Source organism: Falco rusticolus, unplaced genomic scaffold (assembly GCF_015220075.1).
Source record: "Falco rusticolus isolate bFalRus1 unplaced genomic scaffold, bFalRus1.pri scaffold_77_arrow_ctg1, whole genome shotgun sequence".
Classification (NCBI taxonomy): Eukaryota; Metazoa; Chordata; class Aves; order Falconiformes; family Falconidae; genus Falco; species Falco rusticolus.
In genome coordinates, this window is record NW_023618242.1 from 41,376 (window position 1) to 64,022 (window position 22,647).

The following is a 22,647-nucleotide window of genomic DNA, read 5'->3' on the forward strand; positions in this document are numbered from 1 at the left end:
ATTGCTCCTGCCCGCACAGGTGAGACCACTCGTGAGGTCATTCGGCCCTGGCAACGTGCTTTGTCTGTGCTCGGCGTCCCCCTTGCGATCAAAACGGTCAATGGACCTGCCTATAGCTCTAAGTCCGTTCAGTCAGTTCCTTTCCCTGTGAGGGATCTCCCCCAAATTTGCTCTTCCCCATTCCTCCCGGGCCAAGCCATCGTTGAACGCATGAATGGTACTCTCAAACGCCTGCTTGAAAAACAGGGAGGAGGAATGAAGGGAATGACCCCAGAGGCACGTTTAGAGAAAGCACGCTACGTTTTGATCTTTTTGAAAATCTCTGCCGACCGTGCGGTGCCTCCCATTGTGCGGCACTTTGTGTCAATTGGTGCTAAGCAGCAAAAGCACAAAGGCGTCTTAGTACGCCTGAAAGACCCTTGTACCTTGTACACAAAGGCATTCGTCAGGACCGCATGGATTGTTAACCTGGGGGAGAGGTTATGCTTGTGTTTCTACAGATGAAGGTCCGCGATGGATACCTGCTGGCTGTGTGCGGCCTGAGCTTAGCGTGCCGGATCGTGGGAGCACCGCTGCCGCCAGTCAACCCAACAGCTAATGTGCGGTCTCCTTAGCACAGCAACTGAACCCGTCCTGGTTTGGTGTGTCTGTGGTGCAAGGCAGTCAACCTTTCCACACATGTCTGATCGATGTGGCCTTCCTCAAAACTTGCAACGTGTGTTAACAGACATCATTGCGTAAAAGCAAACGTACGATTTTGACAAAGACTTTGGGGAATGAAGGACCTTACTGAAAGCCTTCCGATATTTGGGATAATCGGTTACCTCTGTATAACGTTAAACCGCAAGAAGTTGATATTGTTGGCACTTTGAATGCCGACAGTTGTTTTTCTGTAGATGCTAATGTAGTAGGAGGCCATGATGGGACCATGACACCCGCATAAATCAACCCGTGAACATGTTGATAAGCATAATGCGCTTAAACGCCATATAGCTTTAGATGAAGCGTGTAATGACGTAGTTGATTTATGGAACCGATGGGAACATATTGCAGCAGCTCTTCGCTTACCCGGAGCAGCAGCAGGGAAAGCATTAAAAGAGTTAAATCACCTTCTTTGTTAGGTAGTTAAGAATGTGAGTCAAACCTCTAGTGTTCTGGGATTGTTAGCTGATGATTTGCCAGGAGTACAACACGCAGTTTTACAAAACAGAGCAACTATTGACTTTTTGTTGTTGACTCAGGGACATGGCTGAGAGTATTTTGGTGGCATGTGCTGCATTGATTGTAGGCGCCCCATTGCAGCAACATGTTACCAAAATCTGAGAAAATGCCGGGCTTTTGGCATCGATTCACTCGACTGGCAGGACTGATTGTTTGCTATTGCCTTGTTTGCCATTGTGTTTGCAAAGGACCCTGCAGCACACAGCAAACCTGGTACTAGCTGTTCAAAACCAAAAAGGGGGATTTTTTGGGGTCTGCAGCGCGACTGCAGATGAGTTAGTTGACTTTAAAGACTTGTCTTAAAGTCGTGTTCCTTTAAGACAGTCACAAAAATGACAAGTATGTGAACAGGATGTGTAGAACCGGAGCTTAGAACCGCAGCAAACGGGCACCTACAGCAAGAGCAAAGAGCAAGCAAGAGGAGGACGACAGCAAGCCTATCAGGGTCTGACACATGTACTATCTAAGATATATAAGCAATCTGTACAGATAATAAAGGCCATTCTGGCCATTTTGTCTGAACCCAGCCACGTAGATACAGTGTTTTTATGTCCGTCTCGCCTTGCGTCGCCACAGTGGAGCGTGTGAGGAATCACAATGACAGCAGGGGTAGGGGAGGCCCCCGCACTGCGGGTGGCAGTGGCAGTGGTGGAGGCTTGGCAGCTCTCGGGAGGGAGTTGGCCAGGCCAGAAGCATGGGCTGCTGCGGGCCCCAGGAAGTCCAGCAAAGGCAGGTGCTGAGCAGCGGCTCGGGGATGGGCTGATGCCCCCTGCCCAGGGGCTGTGGCTGTGGCCGGGTGGCTGGAGAGCAGCAGTGCCTGTGGGAAAGGCCCCAGAGGCCAAGGTGGGCAGGGGCGTGCGGCGTGCCCGGGCAGCAAGGGCAGTTCCGCAGCCCGGGCTGCGCTAGCGAGGGCACAGGCGGCACTGCGGGGAAGGGGTTCCTCTGTGCCATGGGCACAGGGCAGTGCGTGCCCGGGCACTGGGTGCGGGCTGCGGCTGCGCGAGTCCGGGCAGACACGGGCCCCGTGGGGCGAGGCCAGCGGAGGCCCCATCTGGTTGGGAGCTGGAATGCCAGCGGCATGGGCAGAGGCCGAGGGCACAGGCTCTGCTCAGCGTGGAGAAGAGGGAGCACAGCGGCTCTCCAGCTCTGCCTGCTGGCGTGGGCCTTGCCTGCGCGGGTCTTTCTGCCAGGGTGGAGCAGGCACACATGAGCCCTGGGGGAAAATGGTCAGCTTTTATTGGCCTCAGAAAGCATGCAGGGCCCAGCAGAGGCTGGCGCCACGATGTCCTCAGGGCAGCTGAATGCGTGGGGCGCAGTCCCGGCAGCCATCCCTCCAGTGCCTCCCTGCGCTGCACCTTCCGCATGCAGCACGGGCTCAGGGGCAGCCGGCACCTTCATGGGCCCCGCTGGCAGCAGGGCGCTGCTGCTCTCGCTGTGCCGTGATGCAGGTACAGGAGAAAGCCCTGCGCAGAGCCCTGAGCACCCTGCGGAAGAGGGAGGGCCGTCGCCGTCGAGCTGGGGTGTGCGGCAGGGCGGCGATGCCTGTGGAAGAAGGAGAGCTGTAGGCAAGGGGCTGGGCAGGTAATGGGCAAGGTCCTGCCTGCTCCCCACCACCGAGGGCTTTCCCCAGGGAGGGGTGTCCAGGGAACGGCCAGCCCCTCTGCACGCAGTCCTGCCGCCCTGGCCTGGGTGCAGGGCGCCGGGACAGCCGGACCGGGCCTGCCCTGGCCGAGGCAGCGCTCGACTCGGACGTACCTGGCTCATCCTCGGGCTCATCCCTGGAGCCGGAGCAGGGCGATGTGTTACCACTCTGCTCGGAGGCTGCCTGGCCCTCCGGGGGATCAGCGTGGGGGTCCTGGAAGAGCTCCAGGCTGTCTTCCCACTTGTCGTCCTCCTTGGCCAAGACCCCTGGCGCCTCCTATAAAAACAGGAACAACAAAGGGAGAGCTAAGCATCCGTCACTGGATGCGGGGAGAAACCGGCGCTTGGGGATGGGGTTTCGTGGTAGGCTTGGCAGTGTTAGGTGTCGGGTTGGCTGGGCTTACGGTCCTGCAGCCAGAGGAGGGCTGCGTGTCGCCTCTGTGCTGGGAGGTCGCCTGCATGGGGAGAGCAAGACTAAAGGCGGGGGCGGGGGCCGGGGGGGTGGTGGTGGTGGGGAGGAGATGGAGAGGATGTCCACCAGCCATGTCCCTGCCACACATGCCCCGGGCGCCGCGCCTGCCTCCGGTACCTGGGGATGCTCGGTGCTGGCCACGCACCCCTGGCTCACCTGGTGCCAAGGCTCCCAAGGCAGGGGACAAGCTGTCTCATTGTCTCCGTTCTCTGCTGCTGGGGCAAGGTGTGGTGTGGCGGTGTTGTCCACAGCATTTTCAGGCAACAAAAAAGCCCCTTCATGATCGTGTGCTGCCGGGGAGACGATGGCTGCACTAGCCTCTCCTGGAGGGTCTCCAGACATGGGAGAAGCCATGTGTTCTCCATCCTGGCGTTCGTCTGGGACAGGAGAGGCTGTGCTGGGCTCTCCCCGAGGCTCTGCAGCCAATGTAGACTCGCTATCCTCAGTTGCTGCACGTGGTTTTACTGCCATCGCCGCATCCATGCTTTGTGCCGAGTGCCGCTGTTCCACCGGCTGCTGGCTGCGTTCTTGGATCACAGCCTCAAGCTCGTGCAGGACATCACTCATGTCCCACCAAGCTGCGTCCTGCAGAGCCACGGTGTGGGCTGTGGGGCTGTGTGGGGCAGGTGCCTGGCTCCCTGTCTGTGCTGCTGTGCCCTGCTTGCTGAAGAGAGAAGCCGGTGCCTTTGCCGCCTCCTGTTCTGTGGGAGCGAGTGGCGAGCGCTGCTCCTCTTCCTCAGCAGCTGCAGCCAGGGCAGCAGCTGCTGGCTCGGTGTTTGTGGAATGTGCCGGGTCAGCAGACGCATCCTGCAGGTGCCCAGCTGTGACTCCTGCCGCGTGTGTGCCAGAGCTGCTGGGACGGCAGGACCCCTCCAAAAGCTCTGGGAACAAAGGGTTGACCCAGATGCTGTGGATCTTGATGTCCTCTTCTTGGGACAGTTCTTTGGTGCTGATATCTTCCCAGCTATCAAGCTTGGCCAGGGCCCCTGGGTGGTTCTTTGGCACTTGTGGGACTAAGGCCCTTTCTGCCTTCGCCCAGTGCTTCCCGCGGACATGGGCTGCCATGCTTGCAGGACTTCCTGCAGGACTTCCCCTCCTCCTGTGCTGGCTGTGGGCCAGGAATCTCGACTTCAGCTTCTGCAGATCCTCCTCCTTCCTGGAGCAGTCTGCCACATGTGAAATAACCTCAGGCTTCCTACGGGCCCTCCGTTGGCTCCGCACCGGCTTGCCTATGAGGATGCACTTGTAGCGTCCCACTGGTGCTTTGGAGCCTTGCTGTACTGCTCGTGCCTGGTGCCCTGGCCCCACATGCCTCGTACCCATGGAAGCTGGCACAGACACCCTGCCAGCAGCACTGGTGCTCCCGTGTTCATGGGGGTCATGCACGGGCTTAGGTGCAGGGGCCTTGCTGCTCCTGGTTGCCTGGACCTGATCTCTTCTTGCCCTTTCCACCAGCATCATGCTGCTTTTTGAGTCCTGCTTTTCCGCTGGCCTCTTGTGCCGCACCTCACTTACGTCCCACTGAGCTGCGTCCTGCAGAGCCACGGTGTGGGCTGTGGGGCTGTGTGGGGCAGGTGCCTGGCTCCCTGTCTGTGCTGCTGTGCCCTGCTTGCTGAAGAGAGAAGCCGGTGCCTTTGCCGCCTCCTGTTCTGTGGGAGCGAGTGGCGAGCGCTGCTCCTCTTCCTCAGCAGCTGCAGCCAGGGCAGCAGCTGCTGGCTCGGTGTTTGTGGAATGTGCCGGGTCAGCAGACGCATCCTGCAGGTGCCCAGCTGTGACTCCTGCCGCGTGTGTGCCAGAGCTGCTGGGACGGCAGGACCCCTCCAAAAGCTCTGGGAACAAAGGGTTGACCCAGATGCTGTGGATCTTGATGTCCTCTTCTTGGGACAGTTCTTTGGTGCTGATATCTTCCCAGCTATCAAGCTTGGCCAGGGCCCCTGGGTGGTTCTTTGGCACTTGTGGGACTAAGGCCCTTTCGGCCGTCGCCCAGTGCTTCCCGTGGACATGGGCTGCCATGCTTGCAGGAGTTCCCCTCCTCGGGTGCTGCCTGCGGGCCAGCTCTCTCCGCTCCAGCTCTGGCAGATCTTCCTCCTTCCTGGAGCAGTGTGCCACACGTGTCACATCCTCCGGCTTCCTAAGAGCCCTCCGTTGGCTCCGCACCGACTTGCCTATGAGGATGCACTTGTAGCGTCCCACTGGTGCTTTGGAGCCTTGCTGTACTGCTTGTGCCTGGTGCCCTGGCCCCACATGCCTCGTACCCATGGAAGCTGGCACAGACACCCTGCCAGCAGCACTGGTGCTCCCGTGTTCATGGGGGTCATGCACGGGCTTAGGTGCAGGGGCCTTGCTGCTCCTGGCTGCCCGGACCTGATCTCTTCTTGTCCTTTTCAGCAGCATCATGCTGCTTTCTGAATCCCTCAAAAGGCACCGGTTTGTCTCCTGTGCAGCTGTGGTGTTGGCTGTGGGGCTGCATGGGGCACGCCTGCAGCTCTGCATCCTGCCGGCTGCATCCCACTCACCACAGCAGACCCGAGGAGATGGGACAAGCTGTCGGGGTCTGCTGGCAGCTTCCCTGCTCTGGGAAGAAGATTCGGAAGGTGCTGCTGCCTGCGGCTGCCCATGGCCCACCTGTGGGCAGGAAGAGCATGAGTCAGGTGATGGAGGTGGCTACATTGGCACAGCGGCCCCCCCAGTGCTGGCAAGCCCAGCCGCAGCACCAAGAAAGATCCATGTGGCCCCGTCCCACCGCCACCACCCCGTCCTGCCCCATCTCTCACCTGGTGCAGGGTCTGCAGCCTGGGCAGCCTGCTCTGGTGCTGGGGGCGGGTGTTCGCCTCCTCATGCGTGGGCATCTTTGGCGGCGTCTGCCGCTGACCTGCCATGGTCACCCAGGGGAGATGCTGCCTCCTGAGGGAGTCGCTCTTCTGGGAGTGGACACCCCAGGGCTCTCGCCCCTTAAATACCCCCACGGTCACCGTGGAGACCCGCATCACATTGGCCTCTGGGCATGATGCGCTGCCTGCATCACAAAGCCCTGGGCAATGGCTGTGGAGATGCCCACGCCCCACCCGTGAGCACCTGCGCCCCTTTTGAAGTGTCTCACTTGGTGAGGGACGCCAATGGCAATAGCTTTGCCACCAGGCTCTCCAGCATCTTTGTTTTTTGGCAAAGTAAGCCTGCACGGACACGATGCGGGTGGGTTCTCTCCCGTTGCTGGGGGCTGCTGGCTGACACCGAGAGGCGTGGGTGTTGTCCGTGGGCAGCTGCCTTCCCACACGGTGAAGCTTCAGCACTGGCATCAGCTGTGGCTCTGCTCCTGGTGGTTCTGCCTGCTCCGGGCTGAGCGCTCGGGGAAGGGGAAGCATCCATGAGTGTAGGAATGGGGATGTTTCCGAGGAGCAGCCCTGTGGTTTTCTAAACCTTCTGAGTACTGGGAGCCGAGCAGCGCTGGGCTCTGGGTGTGCCCGGGGCAGCTGCTCTGGCTGAGAGCGCCCTTCCCCTGCGATGCCTCTGCTGTCTCGCTGTCTGCCATGGGCTCTCCTGCCAGGTTGGAAGGGGGTGGCGTTTCTGTCTTGGCTGAAGTGCGTAATTGATGGACGCGACCAGAAGGGGCAGATGTAGGCCTGTACGCCTTCAGCACCTTCCTAAGGGGCTTGTGCTGCTTTCCCCCCACAAAGAGGGAGAGCCTGTGTTTCATGATGTGAGGTGGCTTCTTGTCTCTTGCCGCAGGGCAACAAGCCGTGGATCTCCCCGCCCCATGGAAAGGGTATCCGCCTGACCATTGCTGAAGAAAGAGACAAGAGACTGGCAGCCAAGCAGAGCAGTGGGTGACCTCCAGCTCGGGTCAGCCGTGGTCCTTTCAGTGTATTAATTATACCGTTTGCCAAGTGGCGGTGTGAGTGGCTGAGGAGCATCCAAGGGCTGGAGGGAGCCGTGCTGTGCCAGTGTGAAGCCACACTCCGCTCTCTAGAAGGGCCTGCTGATGCGGGGAGACTCCTGGTGACCTGAGCAATCACCAGAACCAACTTCCAGAAGGGCAAGGGGGAGCGGTAGGAGACCCTCCAGGCTGGTCCGTTCCTGGGAAGGTGCTGGCAGAAACGCTCCTGGACACCGTTCCCAGGGCCATGCTGGAGGAGCAGGGCTCTGGAAGAGCCAGCTGGGCTCTCCCTGGGGCCAGTGGTGCCAGACAGGCTTGAGGCTCTCTGGGATTGCCCCTGGCCGCGGGACTGAGCAGAGAGGGGAGGCTCCGTGACCAGTGCCAGGGGTGGGTGGTGCATTGGCCGGTGAGTTGGGCTTTGGCGGGGGGCGGTGCTCAGCATCCTGAGCCCAGCTGACAGCTGCTTACTGGCATGGATGGTCCCTCACGGGCTGCTCTTCAGTGCCTTTCCTCTGGAGGTGGAGTGTTGGGGTCTGCAGCGTGTCTGCAGACGAGTTAGTTGACTTTAAAGACTTAGTCGTGTTCCTTTAAGACAGCCACAAAAATGACAAGTATGTGAACAGGATGTGTAGAACCGGAGCTTAGAACCGCAGCAAACGGGCACCTACAGCAAGAGCAAAGAGCAAGCAAGAAGAAGACGACAGCAAGCCTATCAGGGTCTGACACACGTACTATCTAAGATATATAAGCAATCTGTACAGATAATAAAGGCCATTCTGGCCATTTTGTCTGAACCCAGCCACGTAGATATAGTGTTTTTATGTCCGTCTTGACTTGCGTCACCTCGACGTGCCGATATGATCCCAGTAAGGGGTATCAGGAGGAGACCCTGAGACTGTGCCCCCGATAAGGGGTGTCAGGAGCAGATCCTGAGGCTGTGACCAGCGGGTTGCTGGGGAGGTGGAGCCTGGTGAAGCGGAATAGCACAGCAGGCGGCTGCTAGATCCCGGGAGAACGTGACGCCGGTAAGGTGAGCCACCAGGGACAGCATGGGGACTAAGTTCTCTAAGGAAGATACCACTGTGCTGTCAATGTGGAAGTTAGTGTTACAGAAATGTGGAGCTACTTTAGATGGGCTGCGGTTAGGCAGTATGGTATTGAGGGCCAAGAGACACGGAGTAGAAACGTCCACCGTGACTGCTCTTAGTGTGTTGACCTGTGACAATTTAGGATCAACACTGTCGGAAGCTGTGATGAAAGAGGACAAAGAGGCGTCGGGGCATTTGGCTACACGGGGACTGCTTAGAGATGCTGTGGGGGGCTTAAAAAATGAGCAAGATGTGAGTAGGGGCTTGAAAAGTCAGCAAGACGTGAGCGGGGGTGTATCACCCAAACCTGCCCTGGATCCCCCTCCAACTACAGACAGGAGGGGGAGGGGGAGGGGGAGGGGGAGGGGGAGGGGGAGGGGGAGGGGGAGGGGGAGGGGGAGGGGGAGGGGGAGGGGGAGGGGGAGAGTCCGTGCCCCTTACCAGACGCCACTCCTCAATGTCCCAAAGCCCCTAAATAAGCCCAGCAGCATTGACCTATGTTCGGTAGCGATTCCGAGGACAAGGACAACAAGGAGAAACCTCGGTGGACCGATCCCTGCCCCCCTGAGTCCCAACGGCATTTGTGCCAGCCCACACTCCCCCCTCCCCCAGCTTCTTCTCCTTTCCCGCCTGCCCCCTCAGCTCCTCCCCTGCCTCCACAGGATGGAAACGCCAAAAATCCGGAATCGTGCCCAGCTATGACAAGGTTATCAGTCAGAGGCGGTGAAGAATGTGGAGGTGGTAGAAATCCAGTATCGAAAGTTACGGTAACGCCGCGCAACCCTTGGCAATTTTGGCAGGCTGTAAAAGATGGGGCACTACAAGAGGGGAACTGGGATTTAGTAGGACATATAGACGGACCGCTCCTTGATGTTACTACTCCTTCCACCGCTGCGCCGCATGCATATCCTGTTACGACAGGAGATGCGGGGCTGCTGGTAATCCTAACTGTTCATACACCGTTTGCTTGGAAAATAGTGCAGGACTTGCAAAACACTGTTTCTCAGTACGGGGTGAATTCGCCGGCTACAATGCAATTCTTGCGTGTGCTTACCACGGACACTTGGACTCCTTTTGATAGTTCTCAGACGGCACAGATCATGTCCCAGCCTGTGCAACTAGCGGTCTTCCACGCAACCTGGCGGGTAGCTGCGCAACAGCAAGGGCTGCCGAATCGAAACCTTCCGCAAGATGATCCCCGGGTTGGTAATGGGCCTGATGTGTTGGTGGGTACTGGGCAGTATGCCAACCCTCAACATCAGGCTCAGTGCCCCCCCCCCAGTATTCGATCAAATAAAAAATATAGGCATGCAAGCAATAATGAAAACTGCACAATTAGCAGAGTCAATGAGCGTTATCCAGCAATTAAGCAAGGCCCAAAAGAACCATTTTTGCCATTTGTGGAAAAGTTGCAACATGCTGTTGCCTCTCAAGTGTTTGACCCTCACCTGCGTGCCATGCTAGTAAGGCAATTAGCCAAAGATCGTGCTAATGCTGATTGTCAAAAAATAATAGAAGGATTGCCAGGAGGACCCAGCTTAGAAACTGTGATATCAGCCTGTGCCAAGGTAGGTGCCTTGGAACGCAAAATAGCAGTAATGGCTGCTGTGCAAATGCAATGTTACTCTTGCGGTAAGTCAGCACGCCTTAAACAGGGCTGCCCCTCCAAAAAACAATGCGTGGCAAAACCTAGACTGTCCACGTCAGAAATTCCTTGTTTCCACTGTGGAAAGAAAGGACATTTTGCAAAGCAATGTCATTCTCGTTTTGATAGAGAAGGATTCCACGCACCGGGCCAGGGAAACGCTCACAAGAGCGCGAGGAGGCGCGCAATGACACAAGTACCTCTGGCTGCCACACCAACCAGCCAGCCAGCCTCATGTGAGCAATTATCAGGGAGGACCCAAGGATCAGCAGGGATGGATGGATGCACCAGTGAATCGGTAACTCTAGCCAGCCATGGAGTGTTTAAGGTCCCTCTGAATGCTCAGGGGCCAACAGGGAAGGGCCTTAGTGCCTTACTAATAGGTCGATCTAGTACTACTTTACACAAGATCCAAGTCCATGTTGGTGTTATTGATGCAGACTTCACAGGTTAAATATGTGCCTTAGTTTCCACACGGGTGCCTCCTGTTACAATTCCGAAAAATACAGGCCTTGCTCAACTTGTGCTTTTTGTGAGTTGTGTTTCCCGAACAGAGCCCGCATGGCGGGGTGATGAAGGATTCGGCTCCACAGGAATACCTCAAGCGTGTTGGACGCAAGAACTATCTCCACAACGACCTAACCTGACCTGCACTGTGGCGTCATCGGGAGGTACTCCTGCACAAGTGAAGTTGAGCGGTCGGTCTTCTGGATACCGGAGCAGACGTAACTGTCATATGGAGCAAAGACTGCCGCCTCAAAGGGCTTTGGTAAATAACGCAGCGGGAGTTGTAGGTCTGGGGGGCATGACTACTAGCTGCTTGTCTGTAAAACCTATACAGATCAAAACACAAATGGACAGACTGCCTCCGTCTGGCCATATGTTACCACCGCACCACTCACTTTGTGGGGCCGAGATTGCTTAGGACAATGTGACAGAAAGCTTAGAAATAACTAGATTAACAGGAGATGGAAAACTTAGAATAATTAAAATTCTCACTGTATGCACAAAGAGGAGCTTCACAGTGTGACTTGGCAAATGAGGCGAGGAGCTTCACAGTAGGACTTGGCAAATTAGGCCCGGTCCTGGGGCCCTTTGTACTGATAAGGTGGACCTGGGATGCTCTGTGTGCCGATAAGAAGACACCGGTATGCGAACCTCTGTGCCTTGAGGTAGGAAAACTGGATCTGTCCTGTTTTATGGATCGGAAAAAATTCAAGACACGACTGAGTCTGCGCGAAGAGTGAAGGTGAAAAGTTCAGAGCGAGGGAGACTACTAAGCCTTCATCCTCAACGACCCCCCGCGAGCACCACCAGGAGGCAGTGAGCAAGTGCAAATGGGAGGAAACTTATGTTAGTGACTTCTGGGTAGACTCATTATCCTAACCCAACCTCTTCTTGGGCATCTATTGAATATGTATGAATGTATACTTGAAATCACACGTGCACAAAGAGGTCGGGGCAGCAGGTGCTTTTGGAATTATCCACCCTGATGCCCGCCGGTGAATTAAACGTGCCTGCTTTATAGCCTATGCTGAGTTACAGAGTTTAATTCCGCACGTCAAATGGGGAGTTTGTATCACCACGGAATTTTAACTGGGACCAACGTGCTACAGGGAGCGAAACAGCCTAGCCTTGGTCTCACTTGGTTAACCGATAAACCAGTATGGGTAGATCAGTGGCCCCTGCCCCAGGAAAAGCTGTGTGCCCTGCATGGATTAGTCAAGGAGCAATTAGACGCGGGCCAGGCTGAAGAATCCCATAGGCCGTGGAAGACCCCTGTATTTGTGGTAAAAAAGAAATCAGGTAAATGGCGATTGTTGCGTGACCTGCGTAAAGTCAATGCAGTGACGGCCTCTATGGGGGCCTTGCAGCCAGGATTGCCGTCTGCCACCGTGACACCAGTGGAGTGAGACATTTTAGTTACTGATCTGAAAGATTGTTTTCTTACCATTCCTTTAGATCCAAAAGACAAAGCCAAGTTGGCCCTTACAGTACCAACTAGAAGTAGCTCTGAGCCCACAAAAAGCTACCACTGGACCGTGCTGCCTCAAGGCATGAGAAACCTGCCAACCATTTGTCAATGGTTTGTAGCCCAAGCCCTGAGCTCAGTGAGAGACAAATACCAAGATGTTTACTGTTATCAGTTACACGGATGACATTTTGCTAGCAGCACCGTCAAAAGAGCTGCTGGAGACAGTTGAGAAGGATGCCAGGCACAGTTTAGCAGAGTTTGGATTGACTGTAGCTCCTGAAGAAGTTCAGAGGCAAGGGCCCTGGAAATATCTGGGCATGAATGTGCTGAAGAGAACTGTGTCTCCACAACCTATCAAATTGAAACTGGACGTAAAGGCCTTGAGCGATGTCCAAAAGCTTGCAGGAATGCCGAATTGGCTACAGGCCTTATTATTTAGGCCTTACTAATGAACAAAGGCAACCTTTTTGGCAACTTTTAGAAGGAGACACAGATCTTTTAGCCCCAAGGCATTTAACACCTGCAGCCTTGGCACTTGTGAAAGAAGTCAAACAGTTGATCTCTGCACGACATGTGTGGCGTGTAGATATCACGCTTCCTTTAAGTGGTTTTATTTTAATGGACCAGTCTTCTCCTTATGCTATGCTGGCCCAGTGAAAGCAGGCTTGGGAAGATCCACTGCATGTGCTTGAGTGGTTGGTTCTGCCTTTGCAGCCTAAGAAAACCGCTGTTGGATGGTACAAACTTGTTGCCGATTTGATCATAAAAACCCCAAAGTGATGTTTAGAGTGGACTGGAGTTGATGCGTCAGCTGTGATTAGCCCCGTACAACAATTCTCTTTTGAATGGGCGCTGTCAAACTCTACTGCCCTCCAAGTGGCTCTTGCCAATATTCAAGGGCAAGTTCAGTACCATCATCCACCTCACCCACTTTTGAAAATGACTGTAGATCTAACTTTGCAGCCACGGCAACTGAGTCAGAGACGACCAGTCAAAGGTGGCACAGTATTTGCAGACGGGTCTGGAAAAAACGGGGAAAGCCGTAGTTGCTTGCAAACAGAATGGGCAATGGCATTCCCAAATTGTGTATCGGGAAGGATGCCCGCAAGCTGTAGGGTTGCGGGCTGCGGCCTTGGCATTTCAATCCTTCCCAGGCCCTCTTAATCTCGTTACTGATTCAGCCTGTGTGGCAGCCCTCCTTCCCAAGTTAGAGATGGCTGTCCTTGGCCATGTCAACAATCCCAAGCTTTTTGCACTTTTGACTTTAGTTTGGGAAGAGATTCGGAAACACCATTCTCCATTTTATGTTACGCATGTTAACAGCCATGCTTCCCTACCCGGTTTTGTAATTGAAGGCAATGCTAGAGTTGATGCTCTGGTTTCTGTGGCTCTGTTGGTGCCTGTTCCTGATGTCCACCAGCAGGCTGTGTTAGCCCACCAATTTTATCATCAGAATTGGCGATCCTTGTATCATCAGTTTGGTCAAAAGGGTCTCTCTCAGGCTGCTGCAGGCAGTACTGTTGCAGCCTGTGCAGACTGTCAAAATGTTACCTCCGTGCCCGATTATGGAGTTAATCCTAGAGGCCTTCAAGCTTTACCGCTTTGGCAAACAGATGTAACTCATTACAACGAGTTTGGCAGACAAAAACATGTCCATGTTACAATAGATACATATTCTTCTGCAATGATTGCTCCTGCCCGCACAGGTGAGACCACTCGTGAGGTCATTCGGCCCTGGCAATGTGCTTTGTCTGTGCTCGGCGTCCCCCTTGCGATCAAAACGGTCAATGGACCTGCCTATAACTCTAAGTCCGTCAGTCAGTTCCTTTCCCTGTGAGGGATCTCCCCCAAATTTGCTCTTCCCCATTCCTCCCGGGCCAAGCCATCGTTGAACGCTTGAATGGTACTCTCAAACGCCTGCTTGAAAAACAGGGAGGAGGAATGAAGGGAATGACCCCAGAGGCACGTTTAGAGAAAGCACGCTACGTTTTGATCTTTTTGAAAATCTCTGCCGACCGTGCGGTGCCTCCCATTGTGCGGCACTTTGTGTCAATTGGTGCTAAGCAGCAAAAGCACAAAGGCGTCTTAGTACGCCTGAAAGACCCTTGTACCTTGTACACAAAGGCATTCGTCAGGACCGCATGGATTGTTAACCTGGGGGAGAGGTTATGCTTGTGTTTCTACAGATGAAGGTCCGCGATGGATACCTGCTGGCTGTGTGCGGCCTGAGCTTAGCGTGCCGGATCGTGGGAGCACCGCTGCCGCCAGTCAACCCAACAGCTAATGTGCGGTCTCCTTAGCACAGCAACTGAACCCGTCCTGGTTTGGTGTGTCTGTGGTGCAAGGCAGTCAACCTTTCCACACATGTCTGATCGATGTGGCCTTCCTCAAAACTTGCAACGTGTGTTAACAGACATCATTGCGTAAAAGCAAACGTACGATTTTGACAAAGACTTTGGGGAATGAAGGACCTTACTGAAAGCCTTCCGATATTTGGGATAATCGGTTACCTCTGTATAACGTTAAACCGCAAGAAGTTGATATTGTTGGCACTTTGAATGCCGACAGTTGTTTTTCTGCAGATGCTAATGTAGTAGGAGGCCATGATGGGACCATGACACCCGCATAAATCAACCCGTGAACATGTTGATAAGCATAATGCGCTTAAACGCCATATAGCTTTAGATGAAGCGTGTAATGACGTAGTTGATTTATGGAACCGATGGGAACATATTGCAGCAGCTCTTCGCTTACCCGGAGCAGCAGCAGGGAAAGCATTAAAAGAGTTAAATCACCTTCTTTGTTAGGTAGTTAAGAATGTGAGTCAAACCTCTAGTGTTCTGGGATTGTTAGCTGATGATTTGCCAGGAGTACAACATGCAGTTTTACAAAACAGAGCAACTATTGACTTTTTGTTGTTGACTCAGGGACATGGCTGAGAGTATTTTGGTGGCATGTGCTGCATTGATTGTAGGCGCCCCATTGCAGCAACATGTTACCAAAATCTGAGAAAATGTCGGGCTTTTGGCATCGATTCACTCGACTGGCAGGACTGATTGTTTGCTATTGCCTTGTTTGCCATTGTGTTTGCAAAGGACCCTGCAGCACACAGCAAACCTGGTACTAGCTGTTCAAAACCAAAAAGGGGGATTTTTTGGGGTCTGCAGCGCGACTGCAGATGCGTTAGTTGACTTTAAAGACTTGTCTTAAAGTCGTGTCCCTTTAAGACAGCCACAAAAATGACAAGTAAGTGAACAGGAAGTGAAGAACCGGAGCTTAGAACCGCAGCAAACGGGCACCTACAGCAAGAGCAAAGAGCAAGCAAGAGGAAGACGGGCAGACACGGGCCCCGTGGAGCGAGGCCAGCGGAGGCCCCATCTGGTTGGGAGCTGGAATGCCAGCGGCATGGGCAGAGGCCGAGGGCACAGGCTCTGCTCAGCGTGGAGAAGAGGGAGCACAGGGGCTCTCCAGCTCTGCCTGCTGGCGTGGGCCTTGCCTGCGCGGGTCTTTCTGCCAGGGTGGAGCAGGCACACATGAGCCCTGGGGGAAAATGGTCAGCTTTTATTGGCCTCAGAAAGCATGCAGGGGCCAGCAGAGGCTGGCGCCACGATGTCCTCAGGGCAGCTGAATGCGTGGGGCGCAGTCCCGGCAGCCATCCCTCCAGTGCCTCCCTGCGCTGCACCTTCCGCATGCAGCACGGGCTCAGGGGCAGCCGGCACCTTCATGGGCCCCGCTGGCAGCAGGGCGCTGCTGCTCTCGCTGTGCCGTGATGCAGGTACAGGAGAAAGCCCTGCGCAGAGCCCTGAGCACCCTGCGGAAGAGGGAGGGCCGTCGCCGTCGAGCTGGGGTGTGCGGCAGGGCGGCGATGCCTGTGGAAGAAGGAGAGCTGTAGGCAAGGGGCTGGGCAGGTAATGGGCAAGGTCCTGCCTGCTCCCCACCACCGAGGGCTTTCCCCAGGGAGGGGTGTCCAGGGAGCGGCCAGCCCCTCTGCACGCAGTCCTGCCGCCATGGCCTGGGTGCAGGGCGCCGGGACAGCCGGACCGGGCCTGCCCTGGCCGAGGCAGCGCTCGACTCGGACGTACCTGGCTCATCCTCGGGCTCATCCCTGGAGCCGGAGCAGGGCGATGTGTTACCACTCTGCTCGGAGGCTGCCTGGCCCTCCGGGGGAACAGCGTGGGGGTCCTGGAAGAGCTCCAGGCTGATGTCTTCCCACTTGTCGTCCTCCTTGGCCAAGACCCCTGGCGCCTCCTATAAAAACAGGAACAACAAAGGGAGAGCTAAGCATCCGTCACTGGATGCGGGGAGAAACCGGCGCTTGGGGATGGGGTTTCGTGGTAGGCTTGGCAGTGTTAGGTGTCGGGTTGGCTGGGCTTACGGTCCTGCAGCCAGAGGAGGGCTGCGTGTCGCCTCTGTGCTGGGAGGTCGCCTGCATGGGGAGAGCAAGACTAAAGGCGGGGGCGGGGGCCGGGGGGGTGGTGGTGGTGGGGAGGAGATGGAGAGGATGTCCACCAGCCATGTCCCTGCCACACATGCCCCGGGCGCCGCGCCTGCCTCCGGTACCTGGGGATGCTCGGTGCTGGCCACGCGCCCCTGGCTCACCTGGTGCCAAGGCTCCCAAGGCAGGGGACAAGCTGTCTCATTGTCTCCGTTCTCTGCTGCTGGGGCAAGGTGTGGTGTGGCGGTGTTGTCCACAGCATTTTCAGGCAACAAAAAAGCCCCTTCATGATCGTGTGCTGCCGGGGAGACGATGGCTGCACTAGCCTCTCCTGGAGGGTCTCCAGACATGGGAGAAGCCATGTGTTCTCCATCCTGGCGTTCGTCTGGGACAGGAGAGGCTGTGCTGGGCTCTCCCCGAGGCTCTGCAGCCAATGTAGACTCGCTATCCTCAGTTGCTGCACGTGGTTTTACTGCCATCGCCGCATCCATGCTTTGTGCCGAGTGCCGCTGTTCCACCAGCTGCTGGCTGCGTTCTTGGATCACAGCCTCAAGCTCGTGCAGGACATCACTCATGTCCCACCAAGCTGCGTCCTGCAGAGCCACGGTGTGGGCTGTGGGGCTGTGTGGGGCAGGTGCCTGGCTCCCTGTCTGTGCTGCTGTGCCCTGCTTGCTGAAGAGAGAAGCCGGTGCCTTTGCCGCCTCCTGTTCTGTGGGAGCGAGTGGCGAGCGCTGCTCCTCTTCCTCAGCAGCTGCAGCCAGGGCAGCAGCTGCTGGCTCGGTGTTTGTGGAATGTGCCGGGTCAGCAGACGCATCCTGCAGGTGCCCAGCTGTGACTCCTGCCGCGTGTGTGCCAGAGCTGCTGGGACGGCAGGACCCCTCCAAAAGCTCTGGGAACAAAGGGTTGACCCAGATGCTGTGGATCTTGATGTCCTCTTCTTGGGACAGTTCTTTGGTGCTGATATCTTCCCAGCTATCAAGCTTGGCCAGGGCCCCTGGGTGGTTCTTTGGCACTTGTGGGACTAAGGCCCTTTCTGCCTTCGCCCAGTGCTTCCCGCGGACATGGGCTGCCATGCTTGCAGGACTTCCTGCAGGACTTCCCCTCCTCCTGTGCTGGCTGTGGGCCAGGAATCTCGACTTCAGCTTCTGCAGATCCTCCTCCTTCCTGGAGCAGTCTGCCACATGTGAAATAACCTCAGGCTTCCTACGGGCCCTCCGTTGGCTCCGCACCGGCTTGCCTATGAGGATGCACTTGTAGCGTCCCACTGGTGCTTTGGAGCCTTGCTGTACTGCTCGTGCCTGGTGCCCTGGCCCCACATGCCTCGTACCCATGGAAGCTGGCACAGACACCCTGCCAGCAGCACTGGTGCTCCCGTGTTCATGGGGGTCATGCACGGGCTTAGGTGCAGGGGCCTTGCTGCTCCTGGCTGCCTGGACCTCATCTCTTCTTGCCCTTTCCACCAGCATCATGCTGCTTTTTGAGTCCTGCTTTTCCGCTGGCCTCTTGTGCCGCACCTCACTTACGTCCCACTGAGCTGCGTCCTGCAGAGCCACGGTGTGGGCTGTGGGGCTGTGTGGGGCAGGTGCCTGGCTCCCTGTCTGTGCTGCTGTGCCCTGCTTGCTGAAGAGAGAAGCCGGTGCCTTTGCCGCCTCCTGTTCTGTGGGAGCGAGTGGCGAGCGCTGCTCCTCTTCCTCAGCAGCTGCAGCCAGGGCAGCAGCTGCTGGCTCGGTGTTTGTGGAATGTGCCTGGTCAGCAGACGCATCCTGCAGGTGCCCAGCTGTGACTCCTGCCGCGTGTGTGCCAGAGCTGCTGGGACGGCAGGACCCCTCCAAAAGCTCTGGGAACAAAGGGTTGACCCAGATGCTGTGGATCTTGATGTCCTCTTCTTGGGACAGTTCTTTGGTGCTGATATCTTCCCAGCTATCAAGCTTGGCCAGGGCCCCTGGGTGGTTCTTTGGCACTTGTGGGACTAAGGCCCTTGGCGCCGTCGCCCAGTGCTTCCCGTGGACATGGGCTGCCATGCTTGCAGGAGTTCCCCTCCTCGGGTGCTGCCTGCGGGCCAGCTCTCTCCACTCCAGCTCTGGCAGATCTTCCTCCTTCCTGGAGCAGTGTGCCACACGTGTCACATCCTCCGGCTTCCTAAGAGCCCTCCGTTGGCTCCGCACCGACTTGCCTATGAGGATGCACTTGTAGCGTCCCACTGGTGCTTTGGAGCCTTGCTGTACTGCTTGTGCCTGGTGCCCTGGCCCCACATGCCTCGTACCCATGGAAGCTGGCACAGACACCCTGCCAGCAGCACTGGTGCTCCCGTGTTCATGGGGGTCATGCACGGGCTTAGGTGCAGGGGCCTTGCTGCTCCTGGCTGCCCGGACCTGATCTCTTCTTGCCCTTTCCACCAGCATCATGCTGCTTTCTGAATCCCTCAAAAGGCACCGGTTTGTCTCCTGTGCAGGCTGTGGTGTTGGCTGTGGGGCTGCATGGGGCACGCCTGCAGCTCTGCATCCTGCCGGCTGCATCCCACTCACCACAGCAGACCCGAGGAGATGGGACAAGCTGTCGGGGTCTGCTGGCAGCTTCCCTGCTCTGGGAAGAAGATTCGGAAGGTGCTGCTGCCTGCGGCTGCCCATGGCCCACCTGTGGGCAGGAAGAGCATGAGTCAGGTGATGGAGGTGGCTACATTGGCACAGCGGCCCCCCCAGTGCTGGCAAGCCCAGCCGCAGCACCAAGAAAGATCCATGTGGCCCCGTCCCACCGCCACCACCCCTCCTGCCCCATCTCTCACCTGGTGCAGGGTCTGCAGCCTGGGCAGCCTGCTCTGGTGCTGGGGGCGGGTGTTCGCCTCCTCATGCGTGGGCATCTTTGGCGGCGTCTGCCGCTGACCTGCCATGGTCACCCAGGGGAGATGCTGCCTCCTGAGGGAGTCGCTCTTCTGGGAGTGGACACCCCAGGGCTCTCGCCCCTTAAATACCCCCACGGTCACCGTGGAGACCCGCATCACATTGGCCTCTGGGCATGATGCGCTGCCTGCATCACAAAGCCCTGGGCAATGGCTGTGGAGATGCCCACGCCCCACCCGTGAGCACCTGCGCCCCTTTTGAAGTGTCTCACTTGGTGAGGGACGCCAATGGCAATAGCTTTGCCACCAGGCTCTCCAGCATCTTTGTTTTTTGGCAAAGTAAGCCTGCACGGACACGATGCGGGTGGGTTCTCTCCCGTTGCTGGGGGCTGCTGGCTGACACCGAGAGGCGTGGGTGTTGTCCGTGGGCAGCTGCCTTCCCACACGGTGAAGCTTCAGCACTGGCATCAGCTGTGGCTCTGCTCCTGGTGGTTCTGCCTGCTCCGGGCTGAGCGCTCGGGGAAGGGGAAGCATCCATGAGTGTAGGAATGGGGATGTTTCCGAGGAGCAGCCCTGTGGTTTTCTAAACCTTCTGAGTACTGGGAGCCGAGCAGCGCTGGGCTCTGGGTGTGCCCGGGGCAGCTGCTCTGGCTGAGAGCGCCCTTCCCCTGCGATGCCTCTGCTGTCTCGCTGTCTGCCATGGGCTCTCCTGCCAGGTTGGAAGGGGGTGGCGTTTCTGTCTTGGCTGAAGTGCGTAATTGATGGACGCGACCAGAAGGGGCAGATGTAGGCCTGTACGCCTTCAGCACCTTCCTAAGGGGCTTGTGCTGCTTTCCCCCCACAAAGAGGGAGAGCCTGTGTTTCATGATGTGAGGTGGCTTCTTGTCTCTTGCCGCAGGGCAACAAGCCATGGATCTCCCTGCCCCATGGAAAGGGTATCCGCCTGACCATTGCTGAAGAAAGAGACAAGAGACTGGCAGCCAAGCAGAGCAGTGGGTGACCTCCAGCTCGGGTCAGCCGTGGTCCTTTCAGTGTATTAATTATACCGTTTGCCAAGTGGCGGTGTGAGTGGCTGAGGAGCATCCAAGGGCTGGAGGGAGCCGTGCTGTGCCAGTGTGAAGCCACACTCCGCTCTCTAGAAGGGCCTGCTGATGCGGGGAGACTCCTGGTGACCTGAGCAATCACCAGAACCAACTTCCAGAAGGGCAAGGGGGAGCGGTAGGAGACCCTCCAGGCTGGTCCGTTCCTGGGAAGGTGCTGGCAGAAACGCTCCTGGACACCGTTCCCAGGGCCATGCTGGAGGAGCAGGGCTCTGGAAGAGCCAGCTGGGCTCTCCCTGGGGCCAGTGGTGCCAGACAGGCTTGAGGCTCTCTGGGATTGCCCCTGGCCGCGGGACTGAGCAGAGAGGGGAGGCTCCGTGACCAGTGCCAGGGGTGGGTGGTGCATTGGCCGGTGAGTTGGGCTTTGGCGGGGGGCGGTGCTCAGCATCCTGAGCCCAGCTGACAGCTGCTTACTGGCATGGATGGTCCCTCACGGGCTGCTCTTCAGTGCCTTTCCTCTGGAGGTGGAGTGTTGGGGTCTGCAGCGTGTCTGCAGACGAGTTAGTTGACTTTAAAGACTTAGTCGTGTTCCTTTAAGACAGCCACAAAAATGACAAGTATGTGAACAGGATGTGTAGAACCGGAGCTTAGAACCGCAGCAAACGGGCACCTACAGCAAGAGCAAAGAGCAAGCAAGAGGAAGACGACAGCAAGCCTATCAGGGTCTGACACACGTACTATCTAAGATATATAAGCAATCTGTACAGATAATAAAGGCCATTCTGGCCATTTTGTCTGAACCCAGCCACGTAGATATAGTGTTTTTATGTCCGTCTTGACTTGCGTCACCTCGACGTGCCGATATGATCCCAGTAAGGGGTATCAGGAGGAGACCCTGAGACTGTGCCCCCGATAAGGGGTGTCAGGAGCAGATCCTGAGGCTGTGACCAGCGGGTTGCTGGGGAGGTGGAGCCTGGTGAAGCGGAATAGCACAGCAGGCGGCTGCTAGATCCCGGGAGAACGTGACGCCGGTAAGGTGAGCCACCAGGGACAGCATGGGGACTAAGTTCTCTAAGGAAGATACCACTGTGCTGTCAATGTGGAAGTTAGTGTTACAGAAATGTGGAGCTACTTTAGATGGGCTGCGGTTAGGCAGTATGGTATTGAGGGCCAAGAGACACGGAGTAGAAACGTCCACCGTGACTGCTCTTAGTGTGTTGACCTGTGACAATTTAGGATCAACACTGTCGGAAGCTGTGATGAAAGAGGACAAAGAGGCGTCGGGGCATTTGGCTACACGGGGACTGCTTAGAGATGCTGTGGGGGGCTTAAAAAATGAGCAAGATGTGAGTAGGGGCTTGAAAAGTCAGCAAGACGTGAGCGGGGGTGTATCACCCAAACCTGCCCTGGATCCCCCTCCAACTACAGACAGGAGGGGGAGGGGGAGGGGGAGGGGGAGGGGGAGGGGGAGGGGGAGGGGGAGGGGGAGAGTCCGTGCCCCTTACCAGACGCCACTCCTGTATGTCCCAAAGCCCCTAAATAAGCCCAGCAGCATTGACCTATGTTCGGTAGCGATTCCGAGGACAAGGACAACAAGGAGAAACCTCGGTGGACCGATCCCTGCCCCCCTGAGTCCCAACGGCATTTGTGCCAGCCCACACTCCCCCCTCCCCCAGCTTCTTCTCCTTTCCCGCCTGCCCCCTCAGCTCCTCCCCTGCCTCCACAGGATGGAAACGCCAAAAATCCGGAATCGTGCCCAGCTATGACAAGGTTATCAGTCAGAGGCGGTGAAGAATGTGGAGGTGGTAGTAATCCAGTATCCAACGTTACGGTAACGCCGCGCAACCCTTGGCAATTTTGGCAGGCTGTAAAAGATGGGGCACTACAAGAGGGGAACTGGGATTTAGTAGGACATATAGACGGACCGCTCCTTGATGTTACTACTCCTTCCACCGCTGCGCCGCATGCATATCCTGTTACGACAGGAGATGCGGGGCTGCTGGTAATCCTAACGTTCATACACCGTTTGCTTGGAAAATAGTGCAGGACTTGCAAAACACTGTTTCTCAGTACGGGGTGAATTCGCCGGCTACAATGCAATTCTTGCGTGTGCTTACCACGGACACTTGGACTCCTTTTGATAGTTCTCAGACGGCACAGATCATGTCCCAGCCTGTGCAACTAGCGGTCTTCCACGCAACCTGGCGGGTAGCTGCGCAACAGCAAGGGCTGCCGAATCGAAACCTTCCGCAAGATGATCCCCGGGTTGGTAATGGGCCTGATGTGTTGGTGGGTACTGGGCAGTATGCCAACCCTCAACATCAGGCTCAGTGCCCCCCCCCCAGTATTCGATCAAATAAAAAATATAGGCATGCAAGCAATAATGAAAACTGCACAATTAGCAGAGTCAATGAGCGTTA

The 22,647-nt window shown here is 56.6% G+C and overlaps 3 protein-coding genes and 1 long non-coding RNA gene across 5 annotated transcripts; 1 reads left to right on the forward strand and 3 right to left on the reverse strand.

Moving 5' to 3' along the window:
- Positions 1–2,481: 2,481 nt before the first annotated feature.
- LOC119142176 lies at positions 2,482–7,028 on the reverse strand. 2 transcript variants are annotated; one of them, XM_037374881.1, is made up of 4 exons: positions 6,109–7,028; positions 3,491–5,959; positions 2,977–3,139; positions 2,482–2,763 (listed from the first exon to the last, which is right to left on the reverse strand). In XM_037374881.1, the coding sequence occupies exons 1-4, from the start codon at positions 6,694–6,696 to the stop codon at positions 2,597–2,599; spliced, it is 3,387 nt and encodes a 1,128-aa protein (XP_037230778.1). In that variant the 5' UTR covers positions 6,697–7,028; the 3' UTR covers positions 2,482–2,596. The 2 variants fall into 2 exon arrangements, with proteins under 2 accessions (XP_037230778.1, XP_037230777.1); XM_037374880.1 differs by having other exon boundaries at positions 2,482–3,139.
- On the forward strand, positions 6,426–8,196 carry LOC119142177. Its single transcript, XR_005102177.1, has 4 exons — positions 6,426–6,501; positions 7,061–7,209; positions 7,832–7,834; positions 8,185–8,196. It is a non-coding gene; the product is annotated as an uncharacterized LOC119142177 (long non-coding RNA).
- A 7,075-nt stretch (positions 8,197–15,271) lies between these two features.
- LOC119142174 lies at positions 15,272–18,618 on the reverse strand. The gene is made up of 3 exons (XM_037374878.1): positions 16,516–18,618; positions 15,999–16,164; positions 15,272–15,785 (listed from the first exon to the last, which is right to left on the reverse strand). The coding sequence occupies exons 1-3, from the start codon at positions 18,616–18,618 to the stop codon at positions 15,619–15,621; spliced, it is 2,436 nt and encodes an 811-aa protein (XP_037230775.1). The 3' UTR covers positions 15,272–15,618.
- Positions 18,619–18,685: 67 nt separating this feature from the next.
- Positions 18,686–20,056, reverse strand: LOC119142175. The gene is made up of 2 exons (XM_037374879.1): positions 19,134–20,056; positions 18,686–18,985 (listed from the first exon to the last, which is right to left on the reverse strand). Exons 1-2 carry the CDS (start codon positions 19,719–19,721, stop codon positions 18,686–18,688), a joined length of 888 nt encoding a protein of 295 aa, XP_037230776.1. The 5' UTR covers positions 19,722–20,056.
- Between the last annotated feature and the right edge of the window lie 2,591 nt (positions 20,057–22,647).

Coding starts and splice junctions, on each gene's coding strand:
- LOC119142176 (XM_037374880.1), bottom strand. CDS start 6,696: ATGCTTCCCCTTCCCCGAGCGCTCAGCCCGGAGCAGGCAGAACCACCA. Junction 5,960..6,108: donor GGCTGCAGACCCTGCACCAG/GTGAGAGATGGG, acceptor TCCTGCCCACAG/GTGGGCCATGGGCAGCCGCA. Junction 3,140..3,490: donor CTTGGGAGCCTTGGCACCAG/GTGAGCCAGGGG, acceptor CTGTTTTTATAG/GAGGCGCCAGGGGTCTTGGC.
- LOC119142174 (XM_037374878.1), bottom strand. CDS start 18,618: ATGGGTACGAGGCATGTGGGGCCAGGGCACCAGGCACAAGCAGTACAG. Junction 16,165..16,515: donor CTTGGGAGCCTTGGCACCAG/GTGAGCCAGGGG, acceptor CTGTTTTTATAG/GAGGCGCCAGGGGTCTTGGC. Junction 15,786..15,998: donor TGAGCCCGAGGATGAGCCAG/GTACGTCCGAGT, acceptor CTTCTTCCACAG/GCATCGCCGCCCTGCCGCAC.
- LOC119142175 (XM_037374879.1), bottom strand. CDS start 19,721: ATGCTTCCCCTTCCCCGAGCGCTCAGCCCGGAGCAGGCAGAACCACCA. Junction 18,986..19,133: donor GGCTGCAGACCCTGCACCAG/GTGAGAGATGGG, acceptor TCCTGCCCACAG/GTGGGCCATGGGCAGCCGCA.